Source organism: Anser anser (genome assembly GCF_964211835.1).
Source record: "Anser anser genome assembly, chromosome: 14".
Classification (NCBI taxonomy): Eukaryota; Metazoa; Chordata; class Aves; order Anseriformes; family Anatidae; genus Anser; species Anser anser.
The window spans coordinates 8,227,607-8,247,615 of record NC_139735.1 but is presented as its reverse complement, the minus strand read 5'-3'; the positions used below and the strand labels follow the sequence as shown (position 1 = coordinate 8,247,615).

General features: G+C 36.8%; 1 protein-coding gene across 2 annotated transcripts in view; it reads left to right on the top strand.

The window, feature by feature from the left end:
- CLINT1 (clathrin interactor 1) overlaps positions 1-20,009 on the top strand; it is a 47,910-nt gene that overhangs the window by 19,988 nt on the left and 7,913 nt on the right. Inside the window, exons 2-8 of one of the 2 annotated variants that reach the window (XM_083799026.1) lie at positions 4,926-5,030; positions 5,673-5,769; positions 7,228-7,336; positions 8,221-8,385; positions 11,804-11,972; positions 15,552-15,786; positions 16,767-16,848. In XM_083799026.1, the coding sequence (XP_083655152.1) occupies positions 4,926-5,030; positions 5,673-5,769; positions 7,228-7,336; positions 8,221-8,385; positions 11,804-11,972; positions 15,552-15,786; positions 16,767-16,848 (962 nt within the window). Of the gene's footprint in view, positions 1-4,925; positions 5,031-5,672; positions 5,770-7,227; positions 7,337-8,220; positions 8,386-11,803; positions 11,979-15,551; positions 15,787-16,766; positions 16,849-20,009 lie in introns of both variants that reach the window. The other variant, XM_083799025.1, reaches the window with a different exon arrangement.

Below are 20,009 nucleotides of genomic sequence, written 5' to 3'. Positions count from 1 at the left end.
TTAAAGTGTAGTTTAGATGAGAAAACAGTTTTGATTCTCTGCATCGAACTTCTCATGCTTGAATTTGTCCCCACTCCTGAGGCTTCTTCTTATTGCTGACTGTGTTCAGAGCCTCATGTTTCCACATATATGTTTACAAAGTATTAGTCATTCAAAGGGTAATGAAACAGAGAGAGACAGTCTTTTTGGTGTGGAACCAGCAATTATGCAATTTCAGGCACAACAAAATTTCCAATCGGAAGCTGTTACTAGGAACAGCATAGTTAGCATCACTTACAAAATACTGTACAGATACAGTCTCACCTAACTGAGCTGTCTTCCATTACAGCACATGCATCTGTAGAGAACAAACACCTTGTGGATCTGAACAAGGAAAGAACTTTACTTCGGAACAAACCTTTAATTCATAATGTTTTGATTGTATTTCTATCTTAAAAATAATGATTTTGCTTTCCTGGTGATAAAGAAGTTTTTTCTCTTAGTCTGGAAAAAAGAAAACTTTGGTTTTTTTTAGCATTTATTTTGTGGCATTTCATGCAAAAACACTGAAGAAGTGCTTATACCTTACTAAGAGTAGAGTGCACGTCCTCCTTGCAATACTGTCCTTCTGAGCATTTGTCGATTTGTTTCCTGTATTACTATGTGACGTGGGAAGCCTTCACAGAGTACCAAATACAGCTACTGGAGCTTTATACTGGCATATGTTGAAATCAAGCATAAATAAAGTTTTCTGCAAATACACTTAAACACTTACCGGAGTTTGTGTCCATATCATGGGTTATGTTCCTTATCCACTGATACAGGAGGGGGAGACCGCCTTACAGTAGGCCTTTTGTCCGTCATCCTGGGCAGTGTCCCTCTGCTCTTTATGTTCGAGCAGGGCATCCCCAAGCTATATTTCATTTACACATGTCAACAAATATTGCTCAGAGGATAATCTCAGGCCTGTAGTATATTCATTGTCTTAAGACTAAAAGCTGAAGTGCTTTTCAGACCCTTGCAAGTGTAAAGGTTGAAGTGGCAGATACTTAATAGTTATTTTTGGTGGACCTCATTAGTTTCTCCATTCTCCTTAGTTTTATGAGGTTTGGCACAGAATTTCTTGTTCTTCTTGCTTGTCAGCTTACCATCCCTAACATCAACTAAGCATTATTTTTATCTCAAATTACGCAGTTGAAATATGTGCAAAACTTTGTCTCGAACCTCACATCCCTTTCTTCCCTCCTTGCTTTTTTTCCCTGTTTTTAGCGTACTATAGGATAGACCTGGATCAGGAGATGACAGCTTTATCTCAATTTACAAATCTCACAGTGTAACTTAAAACAAAATTTGGAGTCATTTACCAAGCTTTTGAATCCTTTGAGAGTTTTTTTTTTTTCCTTTGGAAAATGCAGGCAAAACTTGTGCAAAGTATTTTTTTAATGTTTTATCTATGGTATGTCTATTCAGTTTTAAAGTATGTTAAAAGTGCATAAAACACATGCAAAACTTTCAACTATATTTGTCATTTTCTTTGAAGAAGTGTGTGTCTTACTCTGATGCAGTCAGATGATCAAATATTTATAGCTCTTACCACTGGCTTTTCCCTGGCATTGTGCATTTATTCCTGTGGAGGCTTTCAGTCACAGACTTGTGCTACCTATTCACTGTTGTAATCATTTGTAGATGTAAACCTTTAAAGTTGATCATTCTCATGTAAGAAATTTTAAAACTAACGCTTTGCTTGCCATCACCACGCTTACTGTTTCATAGAGATGTGTCAGTACTCCTGTTTTTTTGAACTGTTTTTGTAAGAAACAGCACTGAAATAAAAGTGGTATAATAAAGAGTAAAAATGATCTGTTGACACCACTCTGTGGTTTAGATTTAAATATAGCACACAAACATAATAATTAAATACATAGTTTAGACTTAAATATAACATACCAGCAGAAAAGAATGTGCAACAGCTTGTAAAGTTAATGTCAACCCACTTGTTTATTTGGTGGTCTTTATTTTGGATGTAACTTTCAAAATCCACTTCATGCATTCAATATCTTTGTCCACATTAAAAGCTTTGTAAATATGCTTGGTACAAGAGTCCACTTGTGTCTCAGTTAACACTTTGGGGTAAATCCGAGTGTAGCCTTGCAGGGTGTTTGAAACACTGACTGCCAGGATGCTCCTGTCGCTTCTGCCTGTTGTGTATCCATCCATCTGGTTGTGAAGCAGGCTGGGTCCATGCAATCCAGCACGATTCCCTGGAAGCTGCCCAGTATAAACTAATCAGCGAGCCCCCCCTGGTGTCTGAAAGTGTCCTTGGATATTAAATTTATATCAATCACAGGAAGTCTTGGCAATCAAGCTAGTCACTTTTTCCCTTCACATCTGGACATAAATTATTTTTTTGTTGCAGAGGTCACAGGAATCATGGGTAGGGCATGGAATGAGGGCCATAGAAAACATGGGAAAGGAAGAATAAAACTATATTTCCACCTTTTTAGAAGTGGTTATTTTTAAGTGACCTGGAACAATGCCAAACTATACAACTTTTTTTTTCTTCTTGAAGTTTACATTTGTTGCTGAATTAAATGCGGCTTAAAGATGCTTTGTTTTGGAATGCTTTGTGCCTCTTACATCTCATCGTGACATTTATAAAAAAAAAAGAAAAAAGCTTTCTCCTAGTTACTGAGAACAATAACTTCACTGCAGAATGATTTTAGGAGTTTATTTCCCTATTTAGTTGGTTTTAACTGCACTTCTTTGGTTTTTTGGCATTACTTAATTTCCCCTTCCATTCCCCCTCTAAACCCTGATGCCGCTGTAGCCGTGCGACACCGAGCACTTCCATAGCTAATACTGGCTTTTGATTTTTACAGTAAGTTTGCATCTTTCATGCATTTTCCAGTCTTAATGCTTTACTCTACGAAATGAAGGAAATGCTTAACTTTATGCTCTCCCACCCACCCCCAGCTCCCCATCAAGTCTCAAACAAGCGCTTGAGGAGGGGTTATAAAAACAAACAGAACCTTTCCATTCAGCTCGCTGCCTTTCCTCGCTTTGGACAAGGGAACCAGTGTGCTGAAAGCCACGCAGCTCTGAAGCCTGTGGCTTTGTGTTGTGTTGCTTTGTTTTATTTAAAAATCTTTTTAAAGTCCCATGCATGTGGGAAATAAAGGTGGTATTAGTTCACGTTTGTGTGGATGGTGAAGAAAATGTCAAAACCAGAAGCTTGAGGCACGTTTACCATAAATGAATTTGTAAAACCCCTAATTGCTGTTGTCCATACCTACTGCTGTTTTCCTGCATGCTTTTTTAAGTATAGATGGGTTCTGTTAGCTTGCTGATTATTTATTCAGTCATGTAGCTTACATTCTCTTTAGACATGAAGTTGAATAAAATCATACATCAGAATCTGACAGCAGGAATTCTCATGCTGAGAATCCAAGATTGAGTCCAGGAATTTTATTCTGTTTTAACAATTACCTTCTGTGTCCCCTTTTGGACTTAGGGGATCTCATTCTTGTTTCTGCTCCCTGTTCCAAACCTTGGCTATCTTTATGCTAAATAAAATTCAATGGGCCAACTCCTCCAAGGACAGAGGGATGACTGTTAAGCATCATCATTTTTTTTCTTCTAGTCCCTTCAGGTTCATAGGAGTTCTTAAGTAATGAACACCTTCTCAACATATTTTAAAATCATTTTATTCCTGCTATGGTTAATCAATTTGACTTTATAGGATAGTCTGCATATTGAGCAGTCATCTTGCAGCATTTTTAGCTTCTGAAACCGGTTGCATGATGTGCTTAAACAATGAACTAAATCTTAACATTTTGATTCAATAGGTGTAAATGTCATTTGTAACTTATGTCAGATACATTGCACAGGATGCAAGAAAAACAGAAGCTACTAGGTTTCCTTTTGGAAGCTTCATGACTATCGTGTTATTTCGCAGTGCTAAATACGTGTGAATAAGGATTCCCTTATGATGATAGATTATCCCCTAGTTAGAATGCTGTTTCTCAAATATTCTCTGTATGAGTGACGTTTTAGGCAAATGCATGGGGTCTGCTTGCTCATTTCAACATATAGGGAAAGTCACTGCGTTATTGAATATATTCGGACACTTTTAGGGGCACAGGGGATGTTGCTGGGATCGTAGCTGAATGTTACCACTTAAAATCTTAGATTCATTAAAAAAAAGAATAACACAATTGTAATACAAAATTGTAATACAACTTACATTTAGAAACAGGAAGCAGTTTTTAAAAATATATTTTTGTGAACTCATACGGGTTGCTTGAACTCCTTGTAGTATTTGCATTGCTTTAGTCATAACACGGTGCTCTGCAGACCTTCCTTTATTTTCCCTGGTATAACTTTAAGCTAGAAAACAGACTTTATAGTGAATTTTATTTTCCTTACTGTAGTCTTCTGAAGTGTGGGGTGCTGTGTTGTTGGTTTCTTTAGCGGTAGTATTTTTAATAACACCTGTTTGGTACTGATATTTTTGAGTGTCTCGTAGTGTTAATCATTCAAAAAGCCTGCTGTTGGCTGAGTTAGAAAGCTTCTTGCAAATAAACACATCGTACAAAGCTGCAAGTGAACCATCTCTAGTCAGGGAAGCTCTCAGCTTTGACTATGGTAGTTCCGTTTCGATTTTAATTTGACCAAAAGCCATTTTTACGGGACTGAATCTAGCTGTAATGTAATCCATAGTTTCTCATCTGTATTCTTGAAGACTAATGGAATATTAAAAACCTTAAAGATAACATAAATGTGTTGTATAGTGTCCTCAGGGTAACTTCTGCACTAAAGATGTTTTCTTTCCCACCCTGTAGAGGTATCTCATTAAGGTACCCACTAGTGTCATTATTAAGTTTTCATGTATTTCTCAGTTTTGATGCTAATCTTTGTGTGTGTTAATTTTTTTTCTTCCTTTGCAGCACCAATGTGGTTATGAATTATTCAGAAATAGAGTCTAAGGTTCGAGAAGCAACCAATGATGATCCATGGGGACCTTCGGGGCAACTCATGGGAGAGATTGCCAAGTAAGTCATAATTTGAGTCAGTGATAAAGAAAGAAAGGTACGTTTTATAGAGGAATGTGAAATTTGCTGCTAAATCAGCTCTGCGTTATGCTGACTGATAATGCTGGAAAAGTTGCTGTAAATAAAGTCTTTAAAAAAATCCTTTTTTTAAATGCCTCATAACATATCGGAATCTGTCAAGCAGATAATGTAATCAAAGTATTTTTGAAATTCTTTATCTATGTATGTAGCCTCGTAATTCTCTCAACATAGCTGACTTTTTTAGGGTGTTTATTTTCATGCTGCTTTTTTTTGTGATACTCTAAATAACAGGTCATTCTCCTTTTTTGTATTTTTTCTGCCAAAATGAGTTTGGAAGTCATGTTTGACTAGCTGCTGTGGTTGTTAAGATATTTTTCTTTAGAAAATAAGTTCTTTTACTGCCTCAGACTCTCTTAAGAGTATTTTTCTTTTGTAGTGCTGGTATGTAAATTACTTCTATATGAGTAACAAACAGGGATAGTTTTTTCGCTTGTAATGCTGTCAAACTTGAATGGGTTTAGATCAAGCCTGCCATCTACTGTCAGCCCCTAGTCTTAACAAGCTATTATGGCAAGCCACTGAGAATAAAATTTCTTTACTCCTTTTGTTTAATTTTTGTAGGGCTACATTTATGTACGAACAGTTTCCAGAACTTATGAACATGCTTTGGACTCGAATGCTGAAAGACAATAAAAAGAACTGGAGGAGAGTTTATAAGGTGTGTATTTACATGAACTTAAAAGTGTGCAGGACTTTGTATTGGTCTACAAAGGATGAAATGCTTGATGCTAGCATAATGTTCTGATACAGTGTCTTGTTTAGATACTGCTGTATCACCTATTCCACTAGCAACCTGTAATTTCTTTCCTGACTCCTTCCTTAATGATGTTACTGAAATCAAAGATGTCTTTCAAGTACTGTATAAGGAAAAACATACCTGATTTTAGAAACATTCTCAGATGCTGCTTAATAGAGCAATTATATTTTGTTGATATTCTCATACTGGAGTAGCATTCGCATTTTTAATCTATCCAAATGTGTTGTTATAGTGCTCCAAGAGAAGTAGATGACAGTTTTTGAAGGAGCTTAAGGATAGCTGAAATAAGATCAGAACCTAATCTTAATTTTATGACAAATACTGATTCTAAAAATTGTGGTTTTGCTTTGAGTGGACCAAATTTTCTTGCAGATCTTATCATATGAGCGTGTTATGTCCTGCTTGCATTTTGGAAGTAAAACTGAAAATCATTTGCATTTTTCTTGTCTTTGGCTAATTAGCATGGCATGGAAACTTTTTGCTTAAGATAATGACGCTGCACTTAAAGTGGTGTTCAATGTTCACTGAATTATGCAAATATAACCTCATTTTTTAGAATTGATGTATTAGAATAGCTTATTTTGTTGATGCCAAAGTTGTAACAAGACAGAATTAATTCTAAGGCATGGCTTGTGCTTTTCACAGGTGCTTGATGTTTTGTATTCATAGTAATTGTTTTCCCTGAAGTACAATATAAATTAATATTTAATGCTATCGCACATAACTACTTAATGTTATAAAGACTGTGTGGAATTGCTTATCAGGTTGTGATAGGTTGAAATATAATGATAGTTTTAGCTGTAAAAAGGCACTACTTTGGATAAAGTGCATTATTTTTTTTCCAGATAGAAATCCTAAATTTAAAAAAACACAGTTGAAGTACTATTTAAACTTCATTTATCTTGTAACTTGCTTATATTTGTCCTGAAATGCAGTCTTATGTATCCATTGCAACCTGCATAAGACTTCTTGCTTTCATAGGAGTTGCTTTTTGGTGAAAACTGATGGAAATTTTGAGCAAGAGAGGCAAAAGAAAATGTGTCATTTCACAGGGTTAATTTGTTCTCTTAAGCTTCTGCTGCTGTGTTTTAAAACAATTAGTAGCTGATGAAGACAACTACTTGTCATTTGATAACAACAAATTGTAGTTTACAAAATGCAGCTCTGATATCCTGAAGAGCATTGTGTAGGGGGGGATGTTCTTTCATAGGTGAACCCATATAATAAGCATTTATTTAAGAGGGGAGAGTCTTATTACTTAATTTGGGAGTGTGGGGGCGGGTTTGGTTTTCTATTGCTTTTTTAAAAAAAGGTAGAGCTTTTGTTCATGCAATCATAAGGTGCTTTGTATTTTTATAGTCTTTGCTGCTCCTAGCTTACCTCATAAGGAATGGATCAGAGCGTGTTGTTACAAGTGCCAGAGAACACATTTATGATTTGCGATCCCTGGAAAATTACCACTTTGTAGGTGAGCAATAGAAAAATCTTATAAGCAAATTAAAACAGTAGTTGGAGTTGTCAGTCACCTGAACCAGCTTAGAAGCTTCCCCAGTCTAATTAGAATGTGACTGTTGCCAGTTGTGTGAAGAGTGCAGAATCCAAGACGTGGGACCCTAGAGTATTAATTAGTGAAGACAAGAACTTGCAGAAAAGACTGGCTAATAACAACAGAACCAACACAACATGAGTGTTCGGGTTTATATTAAAATATGCACTAGAGACTGGTCCCCTGTGGTGTCCGTAAAGGAATAGCTTTAATCATATGGGAAGAAAAGGTTAGAGCTCCAAAACACACACATCTGTTTGAAGCTGGGTTTTTTTCCTCCCACCAAATAATATTTACAGTGCAAAGGCAGCAAGGCCAGTGTGTGTTTTGAATGTGAAAAAGGCTGGGAAAGGAGCACGCTTAGCTTGTAGTACATCCCAACTGAAAGCACTTTTTCAAAAATTCAGTTTTGCAGTAAGAGTAAGTTCATGCAATTAAAGTTGTAAAAGCTGTACCAAAAAGGCTTATGTTCAGGAGGGTTAAAATATTCATTGGAGGATATAATCTCTATCTCAGTCTTCGAGCTTTTCAGTGTTTCAACAGTAGTTAGATGTTTTCTAAATACACCATTCATTGAAAACTATCATTTATCTAGGGGTAAAAATTGGTGTTAAAATATTTGGCCCCTTTAAAACAGGAACAGTGGACCTTGGTACCCATAAGGTCTTTTGCTTTGATTGCTCTGTTCCTAATTGAAGTTTTCTTACCAGTTTGTCATGCTCGGTATTGCTGCCTCTGATTTATTTTCTTCTCCTGTTTCTGCTCCTGTCCCCCCTCATACTCTTTATCCTGCATTATCTATACAGATGAAAATGGCAAAGACCAGGGTATAAATATACGCCAGAAGGTTAAAGAAATGGTTGAATTTGCTCAAGATGATGATCGACTTCGGGAAGAAAGGAAGAAAGCAAAGAAGAACAAAGACAAATACATTGGTGTTTCTTCAGACAGTGTTGGAGGGTTCAGATACAGTGAGTACTAACTGGGCTTTGTTGGTCAAGAATCGACAACCTAGACTCTCAGTGTAGCTTAGATATGCAGAAAACCAGATAACTACTAACAAGTTTCTAAGATGCTCCTTTAGATGTTTCTTCTTTATATTTCTTTAACTGTCAGTGTTGATAGTATTATCAAATAAAGCTTGTATTTCTTCCCCTCCCCCCGTATATATCTAACTAAAGTACTTCAAAAATCTTTTTTTCTTTGGCAGACTTTTCAGTATGTGGGTGGGTTTTCAGGTAAATTAACTAAAAACACAAGTGACATTGATGCAGTGGTTTAGCCAGAACTTAGCTATTCTGTTTTTACCCTTAGGCAGAGCCTCCCTGAGAAATGCATGCTGCTGTAGCAGAACTAGATAAATAGATGCCCTTGTAAGTCAGGGTTTCTTAGTCTTTCTGTAATTAAAAAAAAAAAAAAGTGATCTTCCCACCTCCCACAGCACAAGAATATTGATCCACCTATGCCTGCCAACCTCCTTAAGAATCACTGCTTAATTTGTGTTAGGGCTTTGGGTGCAGTAATACTGTTTGGGTGAAACAATGTAAATACTATGTCCCGTTAGACTTTTTGGTTTCCCATGTCATGCTGTTTGAGTATTTGAAAGGTATCTGTGGATTATCTATGGATTCTGATGTCTGTCAGGTCTGACTTTAAATATGTGGTGGAGCTTATGTATCAGCAGTTTGTCAATACAGTTGTCACTGTCTTGGTTTGTGTTTTTAAAACCTTCTTTGAATAGCAGTGTAGGTCCCATGTGCTTTTCAGAGGAGGGTTCCCAGAGGTAATACTGAATTTACTTTATATAGCCCTCCTAAGCTCGTGGCTAGATGTTGTACAGCAAACCTATATGCAGGCTGGAAACTTGGTGCATAGTGCTCACCCCTAAACCCTAGAGAACTGTAGCTGCTGGTGAAGGGGTCATAGTTAACACCAGAAAGTTATTTCTAAACTTACCTGTAAAACAAATACTTACAAACATTTTTAATTATTTGTAGCAGGGATCTGAGCTTGAACCTGCTTTTATGTTGATATATCCCAGTATGTCATCCATGATCCAGCTATCAGTCCTGAAATGTTTGCGTTTTCTTTGGCCCAAGTGGATCCTTGGGTTCTCTTAATAAGGGATGTTTCCCCAGGTCTCAATGGCACAAAGCTCTGGTTTGCTAGAATCAGTAACTGCTTTGAGAGAAGGCTTTAGGATGAGATCTGAGTAGGAACTGTGTATGACTTAGACTTCACCTGCAACTCTTCAGTTCTGTGCATGTTTTTCCCTCTTCTTCACTTTGAGCCTTAGAAAATTAAAGGCTTACTCTCTCCTGCCTTTGGCAGGTTACTTCCCCATGTTCCTCTATTCTTTTTCCACACATGCAGAGTAGATAGAAATCTCCATCTCCGTGGCAGGATATGTCTTTATTATATTGTTACAGGTTTTTGTCTACTTGCTTGGAACTCTACCGATTCTCTCTCTTTAGGAAATTCTTATGAGTCACTTCATCTGTACTTTTAAGTACGTGCCCCTCTGTTCTTTCTCTGAGCTTTTCTTTTGACTTACTCTTTACAGAGTCGTGATCCATCCCCATATGCAGGGTAGATTTTTCTCCATATGTTCTTAAGTTATCATTCAAGCTTCTGAATTCAAAGGGCTATCTCTCTCCTTTGTTGTATATTTCATTTTTGTGGTAAAGGATTTTTAATTTTCCCGTCATTTGAGTGAAGTTCTTAAAAATCTTCCCAGCAGCACAAAACAAACTTTCTTTCCCAGGTCAGACTTCTAAGCTAAAAAATTATAGTTACTTAAATAGAAAATGCTTGTATTTCCACAGTTCTCCTTAGTTCTTTTTGTCCTGATGAAAACATGGAGTTCTTAGTTTTAAGTCCTCATTTTATAATTCGTATCACACAAGAAAACCTTTTAGTGGAATCTCCAGTAAAATGCTGGAGAACCTGACATAGCTGAAATAAGGCCATTTCACTCTCCTGCAAAATTTAACAGTAGTATATTTCTAACTATTTCTCCTTCAACAATGATTGAGATCCCACTGAGTATCCGGCTGATTTTTAACAAGCACTCAACGTAGAAAAAGTTTGTCAGTCTGTTATGGATCTAAACAAGATACCATTGGAGATCTGCATTTATCTCTTTGATAAGAAAATACATCCTAGTATATCTCAAATTCTGCACCTCGTAGTGCTGGAATCATCATTTTATTTCGAATGGCTTAACTGAATACATTTTGAACATAACCTGAGATGCAATATAATTTTTATGTAATTTGAAGTATTAAATTTCTTACCTTTCTTTCTACTGTTCAGTTTTACCCACCTTAAGTAATAAAATCTTATTAGTGTTTTTACATTTTTCAATAGTAAAAACGAAAAAAAAACCACACCCTTGTTGCATGGGTGTGATGGTCCAAAATACAAAAATGCTCACATCTTAGCGTTGTCTAGAAACTGAGCTATACTGGGTTGTTTTGTATACCTATATTCTCAGCTGAAGGTCTAATGTAAGATCACAATGCTAGTTATTAAAGCATTATGTGGTTCTGATAGTTGAGTCTTTGTTAGAATTAAGTGCTGTTTTTTCTTTTAAACTAAACTTGGGTTGTTTGAGTATGTTTAAGTCCAAGCTTTAGTCTTTAAAAAAAAAATCTTAATTTGATTGTACAGCAAACATACTGATTCTAAGTAAAACCATCAGCTGTTTGCAAGCTCTCAGTGTGGAGGTCTTGATTACTGGAATAGAAAAAGAATGAATGATGTCTGTAAGTGTTCAGTAAAGATGTTCAGGATACTCAGTGGCTGAAAAGGTGGGTTGCTTTACTGCTTCTTCCTTTTAAAAGAAGCTTTTATTTGTACACTGAGTATGGAAAAGAAAGAGCAAAGCTATCACGCATTTCATGCTTGTCTTTCAATATTTTGGTACTATGCTTTTATCTGTTCATGAGTCTCAATGTATAAATGTTTGGTTTACCTCTGAACGCACAGGTTAGCCAAGAATGAAGTATCATGTGTTAAATGACTGTTACAAAGCTGGCATGCCCCATTTCTGATAAGCTGCTTATTTGTAGCCGGGGTTGATTGTACTTCTTGTGCCTCTCTGGCAGAATCCTACAGTATTCTGATGTGCTGTGTAGTGCATTAAGGTTGTGTGGCTGTCATAAACAAAAGTCTTTGATTCTGCATTCCTGCCATTTAATGATTGGCATTACATGCTGTGCCTTGCTGTAATAGTGTTGATTCAGCACTATGGGAGCTTTGAGTTTCCTTTGAAAACCTGTGAGCTTTGTGTTTGCAGGGGAGGGAGGCTTGAGAGTGATTCAGAAAACACTATGGGCATTTATTTGCTGTTACCTTTAGTATTTTTTATCTTAATGCCTTACACAGGTGAAAGATATGATCCTGAGCCCAAGTCAAAGTGGGATGAAGAATGGGATAAAAAACCTGCGTTTCCGTTCAGTGATAAGTTAGGTGAGCTAAGCGACAAAATTGGAAGCACGATCGATGATACCATCAGCAAGTTCCGAAGGAAAGATAGAGAGGACTCTCCAGAAAGGTGCAGGTATTAGAGTCATTTTAACATGGATTTATTCTGTGAAATTGTTATTATAAAGCTCCTTGACACCGCTGATTATTAGTTACAATCTGCTGCCATTCTTCATGTGGAAACGTGTGTGGGGTCAATACTTGCTTCTCTTGCGAAGCTCTTGCTGGCCTCTGGGAATCACATAGCTCTGTTGATAGTTAACTGCTGTTGGCTGCCTTCCATTATAGCCCCTAGCTTAGATGCCTGCTGGCAAAGCAGGGAATTTGGCTGAAGTTTCTTAATCTTTGCTTGTCTCAGCATTTCAGTGGTCTTTCTTGAGCCAGTGTACCTGAAGATGTCATTTAATGCTACAGTTACTCTGAATGCTCAAGTGCTAAAGGAGGAGATAAAAATAATAATTTGCTTAGATCTGTTTTGACATCCTGCATCTTCCCTGAGCCCATCTCAGCAAGAACAGACTGCAGGTGACTTACTGAAATACGTTAAAAAAATAAATAAAAAATTGAACCTTCTTAAGAAACTTGTATTTTACATATGGCCGCTAAAGGTTTTGAAGTAAGAAGAAGAACCTACCCTGGTTTGCCTGCAGAAAGAGCTTTAAAAGCATCACTCTTCAACAGGTGCATGGAATTTTATTATCTGGAGTTCAAATTTGTGCTTAAGAGTCTGAAATTGCTGCAGAGGAAGTGCTTAAGTATATTGAAATAATCCCCTTTTGGGAGACATCTTAATTCAAATTTACGCTGAGAATTTAGAGGTATTTTTAATAGGAATATGTTCAAATTTTTGTGCATTTATATACGCAGACGTACATACGTATATGTTACAAAACTTGAACAATTTTGTAGGAAAATAAAAGTAATGACAGTGGTAGCATTTCCAAGAAAAAGGCAGTATGGCCTTTTTACTAGGATATTAATAACTAATGAAACTGGTATTCTTTGCACGCATCTGGGTTCCCTCTTAGAATTTACTATCAATAGACTACAAAGAAGAAGGGATCAGAAGTACACAATTTCAGACTTAACCATGATGTATCGCTGTGGACTTTTCTGTACTTACCTTTGAAATGTGCCGTAATGCCTGTACAGCTTACTGTCCACAGTTCATGTAGACAATGTGCAGTAAACTTCTTAATCTTGCTACTTTTGCTTTATTTCTGAATGACTTGTGGAGATAAAAGCCTTGCACCTTCCAGCGTTTCAGACAGTCCTTTTTGCAGTCTTTTCACTAGGAAGGGTGACTGAATGGTGGGACTCGTTCATCTGGCAAATGTGCTGTTGTTATGTTCTGTTGTTTCTAGCTTAATAGCTTTATAAATCATTTTCTTTAGCACTGTAAAACTAATAAAGGTCTTGAAGCACAGAAAATGAATCTGACTTGCACATCTTCAGGATGGTTAATGGAATTCAGATGGCACAACCTTTACCTCCAATATACTCACTAGAAATACTTGGCCTGACTTCTGGCTTTCTGACTGCTTGCAAAGCTGGCAGTTTCCATGGAAGAAAAAAAATTCTTGAACTAAGAACTTAACTTGTGATATAGCTGTCTTGAGTTTGTAGAAGATTTTGGTGAAATTGCTGTTCACGTAGCTAACTGGAGTAAACTAGTCTGTGTTTTTCTTTGGTTTCTGGAAGTTGCAATGATGTACTTCGTTTGTAGCTCTCTTAATTACTTGGTACAGTGTAAGCTATAACTTTTATTTTTGAGTTAATTCTGCAATTCTGAGTTAAAGCACTGTAATTTTACTATTCTGAGCATGGTAAACACTTCAAGGGAACGTTAATCTGTAATGTTTGCTTGCTGTTAATGTGAAGGTTAAGGAACACTTCAAAACTGTCTCACAAGATCTGTTTTTTAGTGGTACAAGTTGTTATAGAAAACTGAGTATTGTAATGTTTGGCCAGCATTCTGGCATATATATATTTAACTTCTTATCTCCAAAGCTTTTAGACACTTAGAGTGTCTTAGCAGACACAAAGTAAGATCACTAAAGACTCACCCCTTTCCATTCTTACGTTGATCAGACTTTAGTTATCAATCACTTGTCAACCTACAGAGTGTGTGTGTGGACTAAGCAGACTCTGTAGTGATGACGAGAATTACATTGCAGCACGCTGTAATAGACTTAGTTGTGATGTCCTGATCTTAGATGTGTTCAACACATTTCAAAGGCAACGTTGATTCCGAACGCCTTGGAGGAGTATAGATGATGTGTACTAACATTAAAACTAGCCTTGTTTGGAGGCTTGTATTAAATCCTGATGTCATAATTGAAAAATGAGGTTAGTGTCCCATCTTATTTATTTTGCATGTAGCATATGTGCAGAAATCCAGAACTGGAAGAGCAGTAGCCTGCTGTTGCAAGCCGAAGTGGAAGCGCCTTGGAAATGTGAGCTTAGGTGATGCTGTTTGAGTTCACTTGTCTGTATAAGGCTGGTTCAAGCAAATTCCAGTAGTTACTCGGTTGGCCTGAAGATACGATTTTAAAAATGTTGAGCATTTACTTTGCCTAATGGTAATGAATTGAGCCATCCCCAGCGGTGAAAAGGAAGTACGCATAGAGGAAGTAAGATGCCTACAGTGTATTCCGAAAAGCACGCTATTGTTAACGGAGAACAAAGGCTACCCTCCAGAGTATATTGCAGTTACTGTCATATTCCCACTGACAAAGGGACAGCCTTTCTTAAATTTTGCAGTTTTTGTATTCTAATGCATTATTAAAATATAAAAACCTTCTACTTTCAACTGTGTTGCTAAGGGAATTACTATTTCAAAATACTTTTCAATATATTTAAGCTTTCTCTACAGCAATTTTCACCGTTGTGTACAAATCTTATCCTGATGATTACAAGCAACATGACTTGTTGAAGGAGCAATTGGTTTGCTTGTGAAAGGCTTGAATTGTAAGAGTAGAAAACGTAACAGATTAAACAGATATTGCACAGTGACATCTAAAAAGTTTTCACCTGAAATGGTGATGCTCTTATTCTTTTACGTTTTGAGAATAAATGTGTTCTATGGAAAATGAATAGTATCATTTTAGTGCATAATTCTGTGAACATTTTTTCCATAAACATTCTGAAGAAAATAAAAGCCCATTTATCTGGAAAGGGAAATAAGTTTAAATAGGAATGGTGTTCTTGAAACCTGAAAGATAATACCTGTATCTCGTGCACTGCTTTCTGGCTGTTGGGGTAAGTAATGAGAAGACTTGCCAACTAAACTTTTTGTTGCTGAAGTGTTACATAACGTGTGTGGGAGTTCCTGTCAGAAGGTAATTAAGCGTGCTGGATTTAAACCGTGATTTCCTCTTAACCTCTGCTGTGGCCTTGCAGTTAAGATTTAACAAAATATCTGCTTCTCTTATGTACTATAGGTGCAGTGCTATACGCTCTTTAAGATGTGTAACGTAAGGATAAAACATTAGCTTTCTCAAATGTAGGAAGTATTTTATTTTGTTCATTATGAACCATCACTACAAGGAATTGCAGTAATCAAAACTCTTGTGGCCTAAGCCAAGTGTCTGCTTAAGTAACTGGGAAATCCATTGTGAATGGTATTTTATCACTTCTGTTCTTCTAGTGACAGTGATGAGGAAAAATCACGAAGAGGTAAATCTCCCAAAGCTGAGTTTAAAGATGAAGAGGAGACTGTGACAACCAAACATATTCATATTACACAGGCTACCACCACCATACACAAACGTACAGCAAATCCTTCAAAAACCATTGACCTGGGAGCAGCAGCGCATTATACAGGGGATAAAGCAAGTCCAGAACAGAATGTTGCATCTCATACTGCACAGCCTACGGCAAAGGTGAGATGACAGGAGAGTGAAATAAAATATGACTTTGGAAACAGTGTTCTTCTAAACACTGAGACAACTTAGTTTAGAAATCGAATTTTTGTTACATAGCATTCAAGGGAACCATTCTATCAAAAATAGGCACGTGTGGTTTTCAAAGGTGGTGAAACCAGCTGTTTAGTATTTGATCTGTAATTTAGCTAGGTTTCAGTGACTAGCTTCAGAGACAAACCTGCCGTCTCTACAAAGCACTCATCTTAAATGACTTTGTGTTTTGGTTTTTAGTCTATTTCAAAATCAACCAACAACATCACAAACAGCTGCACTTTGAACTGTGTATTTCACTTGCATTATTTTAAAATTACATATCTTTTAGGTTCTTCTCTAAGTTATTGTAGGTAATACAGCTAACACTTTAACAGGGTCATACCAAATTGCTTGTGTGAGCACAGTTGTCTTGCTTTCTGAACTGGCGTGAACTTGAGCTGTCTGTTCAGCGTGTCTTAATGTCAGATCTGACTCAGTAACTTTCACAGGAAGTTCTGCTGTGTTATGCTTACATTCATCAAACAGGGCCCTGGTTTTCCTCATGCATCTGTATAGATACCATAGTGGAGTTTAAGGCAACCCGTGGTCACATGGAGTATTTTGTCCTACTTTTAATTTCCTTGCTCTTTATGAGGAGGGATTGATTCTTAATCATAGTGGAACAGATAAAGTGCAACTCTTCTTCCTCTGACTTGCTTTTAATGTCAGTCAATGTAAAAGGAGTTCTGCAAATGTCAATATTTCACTCTGCTGCTGTTTTTTAAAGGCAGAAATCTTATTTTTGAACAAATGATGGTTCTGTCCAGTTCCGTTTTTTGATTCTTCATATGACAGAAATGAATTTGCAGTTCAAACAGCAGGAACCTCTAAAGGAAGCATCAAATAGCTTTTTGTTTAAAAAGAATTGGGGGTGCCAAAGATTAACTGTGAGATTTCTTTTTCAGGCTTCTGTACCCTCTGGCAGCAAGTCTTCTAATGACCTGGTTGATCTGTTGTTTGATGGAGTAAGCCAGCCAGCCTCAACAGGTTAGTGCATTTTTTGTTGTCTTAATGTATATTCTGATGGACCAGTTCTGAGGATAAACTTGTTTGATGTTCCACAGATGAAGAGGAATAGATATAGATAAGCTGAGAAAGTAATACTCAAAAATTTAGAGCTGCCTAGAACCTTTTGCAGCAAGGTATTGTAAAGGTTATTGCATGGGATTAATAAAAGTTAGCAGGACAAAGATTAACTACCAGATCAGTCAGAAGCTGTTTGTAATGCAATTAATTATAATTAACTCTAAAAGCAAGTGCAATCAATTCACATTTAAGCATTTCTCATAGTGCAATTCAAAGTTTGGACAGCTAGAAATGGATGAAATAGCTACTTAGTAAACCTGTTCGTTGTAAAACATGTCCCTTCAGACTCTAAATGTGCAGTTGAATTTAAGTCCGTTAATGCTCATATGGACTTACTCTTACACTCTCAAATTGCAGTTTCTGTTTCAGAGTATGTTAAATATCAGTGCATTGTATACAGGATAGAAACGGGGATTTGGGAGTTTGGTTGTTTTGCTTATTACACGTCTGCAAAGTTTTAGGTTTTTATTGTGCTTATAGGTTCTTCTAATACTAAGTTTTGATTGCAACTAGCATGGAAGAGAAAAGGGACTTCCATGCATTTATGGCCTAACATTTAGAAGAGTAAACAGGGAACAGAATTTTTGTTTAAAGATCAATTTGAATAGAGAATTAAATGCTCACGTGTTTTTATATGTATATAGAAACCTTTCATATAACTGTTCTCCATTGCAAAGAAACAAATTCTGTTGCTGGAAATTGCATCATAATCATATTATTTGTAGAAGTCTCTATATGTCTTGGGCACCACAGATAGTCAGCTCCACCTTCATTTTAAAGAAAATGTAAAATTGTGTGTAACTTTATATACAGAGGTGTTCATGTACTTGGGATTTACAACAATTCAGTGGAATTTTAAGATCCTGGATCACAGCCACTACCCCTAGTCAATACTTGAAATTTCAATACCCAGATTTTAAGGCCTTTGTCCTCTTGACTGGAAAAAGAGAAGGGAGCTGTTTTGGTTTTACTTTGTTTATATACATAAGTCTGTATCTTTTTATATATAAAAAAATTTGTGTTAAGAACAGACAATTTCAGTTCAAATTGAGCCTTTCCGTGTTTCAAACCAGAGGTAAAGTGCTTTGACATTACAGCACATTTGAATCTTTCATCAGTTTGGTTCTCTGTAGCAAGCCCTTTTTTTGCCTTTTTGATTTTTTTTCTTTTTTTCCCAAAGCAGCATTTACAAATGGTGTTGAGAAGAGGCGTATTACCAGCTGGTCCTGCTAAATAACCTCTCTTCTGACCTGGGAAGGCAGATGGAATGGGTTCATTTGTAGTGACAGATCTCACATGGGAATCTTTGAGGATAGCTCATGTTGAGAAGATTAGCACTGTCCTTCACGTGCAGGTCACTTGTTATGACCACTGTTCCTTGCAGCACAGGGTGTGGGAACATTCCCAGTGTCAAGCAAGACACAGGGAAAGGGTCACACACAGCCTTTGATCTAGCCTGTGAAGGAGTTGGCAGGGAAGTCATGTGAATTCAGGGAACTCAGAATTTGCTTATCTTTGTATTTTTAGGTGCAGAGATCTGGAAGAAAGTTGGTGAAGCTTGGGGGTTTACACGTTACTGAAGCAACACAATTTGTACATAAGGGGAGATGTCATGAAGCAGCAATCTGGGGAGTTGTAGAATGTATGAATAGACCTGCTGGAAGTAATTTTTTTGGTGTTACTGGAGACTAGGTTCTTTAATCTTAGCCAGCGATACCTTTTTTTTGTCCAGAGTTGATGCATTCAGCTTAAGCTTTGCTATCTTCCTCTGGAAGTCAGTTTCATTTGAAAACATGCAATAGAGGTGGAGAAAAAATTGACTTGACTGAGAATGTTAAGGTGTTATTTTGGGTTTGAACCTAGTTGTTTTTAAAATGAAATTAATCACTAGATTCTTTGACAGATAACCAAGGGGGGGATAGTAAGTGTAGCATGAGAGCTTGTTTCCGTTTTAGGACGTGGTCCGATAGAATTAGAGTGTGGTATCTCTGCTTATAAACCTTCAAACCATTACTGTGTCCATCTCAGAGTTCAGAACATGTGGTGGAAAAATTACTTGAAAACGTTCATTGCAGTAGACAAAGCTGTGTGTTCATCAGAGCACATTTTTAGCCTGATATTTCACTGGCTTATCCTCCCCTTTTCATTCATAATTTGCATTCAGTATAAAACTTCTGTATTAATGTATGAAAGGTGCTTATTACATCACTTAAGAATTTGCGTTGAAGAAATTTCTTAACTTTGTAATCTTCTCCCTTTTGAAAAGGTGGTGAAATGGTTTTAGTAGTGCTATATTTCTGAAAATTTAAAGAGACTGTCCTTGCATTCCCTTCTCTTGCTCTATACCATATGCTGCAGGAAGAGATACTTCCCCTTGGAAGAGCAGTCGCCTTCCTAGCAATGTCTACAGTAAAATAACATTAAAAAGAAATACAAGTATGCATGTATTAGAAAGTGAATGGCTCCTTTTATTACTGCTAGCCATTTATTAAAAAGGAGATGGTTCTAGTTTAATTAACCCAGTTGAGAGTAGCAGATGGGGCAGAATGTCTTGCAGCGATAAGACAATTCAGAAATGGCACCAGATGTTGGAAGCTGTCCCTGGTGGTGTTTGAGTGCAGCACAGATGTTCCAGTCCCACCTGGCTAGTTTCTAAGCACTGCAGGCTAAGCAGCTGTGATGTAACCTATATAATGTACGCATAACACTAAAAGCAAAATAATTGAACTGCTGCAGCTTTTTCTAAGGGTAGGACTGTTTGGAGGTGAAATCTTTGAGGACAAACAAATAAGGTCAATTTCTTAGCTTTCTCGGGTCTGTGGAGTAGCTAGTTAAAAGCAATAGTGAGGATAATTGACAGATTTGTTGTAAAATATTTCTCGTTTATTTAAAGGAAAAAAGCTTTCTAGTATATGATTCTTAAATCTTCTGTTTCTATACCTTGGCTGTGTTTTTTTGTGAAAAAACATGCTACATTCAAAAGTTGATAATTTATTTGCTGTATACAGATGTCTGGTAGGCAAACTTAATGTTCATGCTGTAGAAAGGACACAAAGATCTTA